Here is a 7,631-nt window from a genome sequence, read left to right as displayed (position 1 = left end):
ACAATGCAAGCCCTGACTTAAACATTATTGTATATTACCCTCCAACACCTCAGGAGACACTATCTCAGGAATGATTCCACAGAAGATCATAGTTTTATGACTTACTTAAGTGTTCAGAGTTAATGAAGTTAAGATGCACTATCAGATCAGGTGTTTAGATCTGAATCTCATAGTTTTTATGACTCTGTCAGAGTTAATTCATCTACATACAAATTTTTACTATCATGGGCAGTCATCATATATTCAGGTAGAACTTGATCTGTACTGTGACCTCCTGTCATGTGAACTGACTACTCTCCTTCTTAACAACTGGCTGAGTTAATCTCAAATAGTCTTGTCAAAGTCCATCTAGGCCCTTACTGTGAGAAATTGTTTGATTATAATGTTTCTGTATACAGATGAATGATAGTTGTTCACCTCTGGATTTAGCTGAAAACAGCAAATTTGAAACCATAAAATATCAAGCATCAAAAGTCAAATGATTTCACTTACTCTGATGTAGAAACTGTTCTGGAACAGTTGTATTATGGTTCTTTGCCAGGAGCCAGAGTGAGGAATTCCACCCGTGACAAGGTCATGTGGCAGAGCTCTGATGGCAAGGCTAATCAGCGCTCAGGTTTTCCCCCTGGAATTTCCTGAGCATCCACCCCCCCCCCCCCAAAAAAATAAGAATCTGCCCGCTTTTCCACTCTTCTAATATTCTCTGGAAAAAGTCAAATCAGGGCTTTAGTCTGCATTTGAAAGGGATGTTTCAGTTAAAACCCCTCTGATAGCTCTCTAGCTTGCCTAACAGGTTCCCCCGGACCTCTTACAGCTTGTGAATTGCTTACAGCCCCCCAACCGTGAGAGGCACAGAGCTTAAAGCATCTTAAGATACAGAGCATTTTCTAAGAGCTAAAAATCATATTGGTGATGGGTTTTCACTGTTGACTCAATGATTGCCACCAGGTCTCCATATTCTTTATCTTTTAGGCACCTGGGAGGATGTTAATCAATGTAAACGGGATATGGAAAAAGATATATAGTAGTTTTGATGTTAGCAACACTAGACTTTTGAATTAATTACTTCTCTTTGTTTTATATCACTGCACTCCTCTTGTGTCCTTGCTATGTAAGAATGTAACTTTACTTAGTGCTTTCTGAGAGTGGCACCAGACTTTGGGAAGATCAACACAAATAAGGCTTCTGGTTGACAAACCCTTATCAGAAAATAGGCTGTAAAATGTTGATTGGCCCTTTTGGCCGGAAGATGATGTAAATTACCTAAGACTTGTGTATACAACTAGGTATGCAGAGAGAAAAGCCTGGTTTTGATAAGAGTCTGGGCTGCTAACGCTGCATAACTTTGTGTTACCCACTGATCTCTATGTATAATCAAAAAGTATAAAAGGCCCTCTGAACAATAGAGGACGGGACAGTCACTGGACTGGTTTCCCCCATGTCTCCTCTCTAATTTTTGGCTGAATTCCCATCTGGGGCAGGGAGGCTCACCATGTCTATTTACTTGTCCTGGCTTTTAAGATCCACACGAGGGGGAGCCCAAGGCGGGGCACCCCCGATATTCAAGAGGACACTGGCGGCCTAACATAGATGGTGCAAGCTCCTTGTCTGGAACTTTATTGGCTTTCCACATAAACCAAGTTATTCAGCCTTCTTTCTCCACTTAATTTTCCTACTACACTATTTCTTCCTAATCTAATCTTATATTAATAAATAAATAAGTTTTCCTCACCAACACCATCCCCGCTTTGAATTCCCTGGATCCACCGCGGCTGGACCCCAGCAGTTCTTTACTGTGATAGGATGGAAATTTTAAGCCTGATATTAGTGTCTATTGCATATGCAAGAGAGTGTAGAATTAGTGCCTTCTTGATGTCTCCTCATATTTTGCTTTTTGGAGAATTTAAGGTCCAGCTAGTCAAGGCCATGGTTTCTCCTGTGGTCACGTATGGATGTGAGAGTTGGACTGTGAAGAAGGCTAAACGCCAAAGAATTGATGCTTTTGAACTGTGGTGTTGGAGAAGACTCTTGAGAGTCCCTTGGACTGCAAGGAGATCCAACCAGTCCATCCTAAAGGAGATCAGCCCTGGGATTTCTTTGGAAGGAATGATGCTAAAGCTGAAACTCCAGTACTTTGGCCACCTCATGAGAAGAGTTGACTCATTGGAAAAGACTCTGATGCTGGGAGGGATTGAGGGCAGGAGGAGAAGGGGCCGACAGAGGATGAGATGGCTGGATGGCATCACTGACTCGATGGACATGAGTCTGAGTGAATTCCAGGAGATGGTGATGAACAGGGAGGCCTGGCATCCTGTGATTCATGGGGTCACAAAGAGTCAGACACGACTGAGCAACTGAACTGAACTGAACTGAACTGAATATACTCTTTGGGCAATTTTAGAAATTATACATAGAAATGGAGATGGAAAACCAAATGTTATTTGAATTTTTATTGATGTATAACTCACATATAACACTATGGTGTACTATTTAGTGATTTGATATTTAAATGCATTATGAAATGATCTCCATGATAAATCTAGTAATCATCTGTCCCCATATAAAATTATTAAAGTGCTATTGATTATATTTCTTACACTGTATATTACATCCCATGAATTTATTCATTTATAACTGGATGTTTCTATTTCATAATTCTCTTTATTTATATCATCCAGCCCCTTAATCCACCTCCTCTGGCAACCACCAGTTTATTCTCTGTATCTATGAGTGAATCTGTTATTGTTTTATTCTGTTTGTACATTTCTGATGCTTTTTTGATTCCACATATGAATGAAATTATACAGCAGATATCTTTCTATCTTACTATATTTCATCTATCATAATATTCTCCAGGTCCAGCCATGTTGTCACATTAGCAAGAGTGCCTTTGTTTTTTGTCTATATCTTTATACTATTTAAGTGTAATGATATAGCTTAGTATGAAAGCAAAACGGACCTGCTCACTAAATCCCAAATGAGGCTGATTTTCCCATCAAACCAGGATGCTATGAATGTCAAAACAACTTTCCCACATTGGAGTACATACTACACCAACAGGGTCAACACAAAATATCTGAAGCCTATAGATGGTTCTTTATCAAGAAGAAGAGGGAGGAGAAATGCCAAATATTATTATTCCCAAAGTGAACATTTAGCTGCTGCTGCTGCTGCTAAGTCGCTTCAGTCGTGTCCGACTCTGTGTGACCCCATAGACGGCAGCCTACCAAGCTCCCCCATTCCTGGGATTTTCCAGGCAAGAACACTGTAGTGGGTTGCCATTTCCTTCTCCAATGCATGAAAGTAAAAAGTGAAAGTGAAGTCGCTCAGTTGTGTCCGACTCTTAGCAACCCCATGGACTGCAGCCTACCAGACTCCTCCACCCATGGAATTTTCCAGGTAAAAGTACTGGAGTGGGTTGCCATTGCCTTCTCCAGAACATTTAGCTAAGGAACCGCAAGTAGCCAGAAGGATCAATGTATTTTGCTACCTTACCTGAAAGCCACCACCAAGTGACAGAAGAGTCAATTCTTGCCACTGATGGCTGAAAAATCACCATCATCAGATCTCTTCCTCTATCTGAAGTCAATCCTACTAGAAAATACCAGGGCCTACTAGAAATTTTGTTTCTTGTGGAGTCTTGAGTGACAAAGCCCATAAAAATATTAATATCAATTACAAATTCATGAAACTGAAGCACAGTGTAAATTTACCATTATGCCACTCTTCTCTAGCATAAAACATATGGTAGGTGTTGGATAATCCAGTGAATTAAAACATAACCTTACAGAGCTAAAAAAAATGATTGATATGTAAAGTAGAACCCCTGAGTTTTCATGTTTTTCATCACTCCTTAGTAACTCTGAAAATTCATTGAAATTTTAAACATCATTATCTCATCATATCCATAAAATTTGTTTTTATTTATTTATTTATTTTTGGTAAAGAACATGTTAAGATACACTTTCTCTGATTTTTTATGACCGACATCTTCAAGAAACAAGAGTAGACAACTTGTTTTCACTGAGTACCTAGACACTACAGAACACTAATACTTGGGTGCATTTAAATTCTGTGAGAAATGCATAATTTTTGAATTATCTGGAGAAGAATTCTTAGAGGAGGAACCAGAGTCTAAAAGGCAAAAAAAAAAAAAAAAAAAGAAAGAAAAAGAAAAGGAAGTGAAATATTGTTCTTTATTTTGCACTTTCTATACTTTTCATTCTCACTACCCTGATAGGATCCATAATCTTATTCATTGATAGTTTTCATGGGCTATGAGGATGTGAGAACTAGCTGTCACCCTGGCAGATTTCACAAGACAACTTTTGAGAAAAGCATCTCAAATTACATGCTTTTGCTTTATTTTATTTGAAGTAACAGATGGGAAAACAGTGGAAACAGTGTCAGACTTTATTTTTGGGGGCTCCAAAATCACCACAGATGGTGATTGAAGCCATCAAATTAAAAGACGCTTACTCCTTGGAAGGAAAGTTATGACCAACCTAGATAGCACATTAAAAAGCAGAGGCATTACTTTGCCAACAAAGGTCCATCTAGGCATGGTTATGATTTTTTCAGTAGTCATGTATGGATGTGAGAGTTGGACTGTGAAGAAGGCTGATCACCAAAGAATTGATGCTTTTGAACTGTGGTGTTGGAGAAGACTTTTGAGAGTCCCTTGGACTGCAAGGAGATCCAGCCAGTCCATTTGGAAGGACTGATGCTAAAGCTGAAACTCCAATACTTTGGCCACCTCAAACTAAGAGCTGACTCATTGGAAAAACTGACGCTGGGAGGGATTAGGGGCAGGAGGAGAAGGGTGACGGGGTCCAGCCCCAGTGGATCCAGGGTAATTCGAAGTGTGAATGGCGTAGGCAAGGAAAAACTTATTTATTTAGAAATATAAGATTAGATTAGGAAGAAATAGTGTAGTAGGAAAATTAAGTGGAGAAAGAAGGCTGAATAACTTGGTTTACGTGGAAAACCAATAAAACTTCGAGACAAGAAGTTTGCACCATCTACGTTAGGCCACCGGCATCCATTTGAATATTGGAGGGTGCCCCGCCTTGGGCTCCCTCTCTTATGGATCTTAGAAGCCAGGGCAAGTAAGTAGACATGACGAGCCTCCATGCCCCAGATGGGAATTCAGCCAGAAATTAGAGTAAACAGAAGACATGGGGGAAACCAGTCCAGTGACTTTCCTGGCCTCTATTGTCTAGAAAGGCCTTTTATACCTTTTTTGATTGTACATAGAGATCAATGGGTAATATAAAGTTATGCAGCATCAGCAGCCCTGTCTCTTATCAAAACCAGGCTTTTTCTCTGCATACCTAATTGTATACACAAGTCTTAGGTGATTTATATCATCTTCTAGCCAGAGGGCCAATTAACATTTTACAGCCTATTTTCTGATAAGGAATTGTCAACCAGAAGACTTATTTGTGTTGATCTTCCCAAAGTCTGGTGCCACTTTCAGAAAGCACTAAATAAAGTTACATTCTTGCATAGCAAAGATACAACAATTTATAACAATGAAAAGGAGTACAGTGATTTATAACAAAGAAAAGTAATTAACTCAAAAGTCTAGTGTTGCTAACATCACAACTACTATATTCCTATTTCTATATCCCAATTACATTGATTAATATCCTTCAGGTGCCTAAAAGATAAAGAATATGGAGGCCTGGCAGCAGTCATTGAGTCAACAGTGAAAACATGTCACCAATATAATGGTTAGCTTTTTAGAAAAGGCTCTGTGTCTCTAAGATGCTCTAAGCTTTGTGCCTCTCATGGTTGGGCTGTAAACAATTCACAAGTTGTAAAAAGTCTCCAACTGTTAGGCAAGTTAGAGAGCCATCAGAGGAGTTTTAAGCCGAGACATTCTTTTGCAGGAGACTGAAGCCCTAAGTTAACTTTTTTTCCAGAGAATGTCAGAAGAGCGGAAAAGCACAGTACAATAAGGCAGGCAGAGTCTGGTTTTTTGGGGGTTTCAGGAAAACCAAGGGGGAACCTCCGAAGCTGGATCACGCCTTTGCGTTTTGTCGGGCTTTCTTCCTCATGACCTTTGTCACAGGCGGGATTCCTCACACAGGCTCCCAGCAGAAGGGGATGACAGAGGATGAGATGGCTGGATGGGGTCACCGACTCGATGGACATGAGTTTGAGTGAACTCCGGGAGTTGGTGATGGAAAGGGAGGCCTGGCGTGCTGCAATTCATGGGGTCACAAAGAGTCGGACATGACTGAGTGACTGAACTGAACTGAACTGAACTGATGGTACAAAGAAGAAACAATGAAACTATAAATATGGTGGATTTTAAGAAGAGAACATTTTTACCACATGAATGTGAATCTGCTTGGTTTTTGCACCATAGACAAGAGGATTGAGAAATGGAGGGACCAGCAAGTAAATGCTAGAAAAGAGGATGTGGATGTAACGGGGGATGTGAGAACCAAACCTATGTGCAAAGAAAGAGAAGAAGGCAAGGAGGTAGAACTGGAGGAAGACACAGAGGTGAGCAATGCAAGTACTGAATGCTTTCAACCTAGCCTCCTTCTGGGGCAAATGAAAAACTGTGATAAATATCTGTACATAGGACAATGTGATGCATATGAGGGCAAACCCTGCAACAGTGAAAGCCACAAACAAACCATAGATTTTGTTGACCCTGACATCTTCTGCAGCCAGCTTTACAATGGCCATATGCTCACAGTAGCAGTGGGAGATAACTTTTGTATGATAAAAGCGCAACCGGCATTTTATCGGTACTAGGCCGGGGGTCACAAAAACGGTAGCCCTGAGTGTTACCATAGCTGCTATTTGGGTAACTACCTGGGGGGTGAAGATGGCAGCATGTCTCAGTGGATAACAGATGGCCACATAGCAGTCCAGGGCCATGGCCAGGAGGAAGCCTGACTCAAAGCCTTCAAATGTGTGAATGAGCCACATTTGAAGCAGGCAAGAGTCAAAATGTATCTCTGGTATATGAAACCAGAAGATTCCAAGCATTTTGGGCACAATGCTGGTGCTAAGAGCAATATCTGTGACTCCTAGCATGCCTAGGAAAATGTACATGGGTTCATGGAGGCTGGGCTCCGATTTGGTGATGATCAGAAGCAAGCCATTTCCGATCACAGCAGTGAGGTAGATGGCACAGAATGGAATCCCAATCCAGCACTGCACAGACTCTAGGCCTGGGATCCCTATTAGCATGAACACAGAAGGCATGAAGACTGTGATGTTGGAAATGGACATAGTACCTTTGATTTCCAGATGCAAACAAATTAGTCTGTGCTATTGTACTATCTTGGAGAAGGTGATGGCACCCCACTCCAGTACTCTTGCCTGGCAAATCCCATGGACGGAGGAGCCTGGTAGGTTGCAGTCCATGGGATTGCGAAGAGTTGGACACAACTGAGCGACTTCCCTTTCACATTTCAATTTTACGCATTGGAGAAGGAAATGGCAACCCACTCCAGTGTTCTTGCTTGGAGGATCCCAGGGACAGGGGAGCCTGGTGGGCTGCCGTATATGGGGTCACACAGAGTCAGACACGACTGAAGTGACTTAGCAGCAGCAGCATTGTACTATCTATTTTTATGCCAAATCTTCATATTTTCTGATTTTAG

The 7,631-nt window shown here is 41.1% G+C and overlaps 1 protein-coding gene across 1 annotated transcript; it reads right to left on the bottom strand.

Moving 5' to 3' along the window:
- Window positions 1–6,318: 6,318 nt before the first annotated feature.
- On the bottom strand, window positions 6,319–7,257 carry LOC128060530 (olfactory receptor 52A1-like). The gene has a single exon (XM_052652935.1). It carries the CDS (start codon window positions 7,255–7,257, stop codon window positions 6,319–6,321), a length of 939 nt encoding a protein of 312 aa, XP_052508895.1.
- Window positions 7,258–7,631: the final 374 nt, after the last annotated feature.

Source organism: Budorcas taxicolor, chromosome 15 (assembly GCF_023091745.1).
Source record: "Budorcas taxicolor isolate Tak-1 chromosome 15, Takin1.1, whole genome shotgun sequence".
NCBI classification, from domain to species: domain Eukaryota; kingdom Metazoa; phylum Chordata; class Mammalia; order Artiodactyla; family Bovidae; genus Budorcas; species Budorcas taxicolor.
This window is presented reverse-complemented; position numbering and strand designations above follow the sequence as displayed.

Excerpts from the sequence above, each read along its gene's own strand:
- LOC128060530 (XM_052652935.1), bottom strand. The coding sequence starts at position 7,257 with ATGTCCATTTCCAACATCACAGTCTTCATGCCTTCTGTGTTCATGCTA.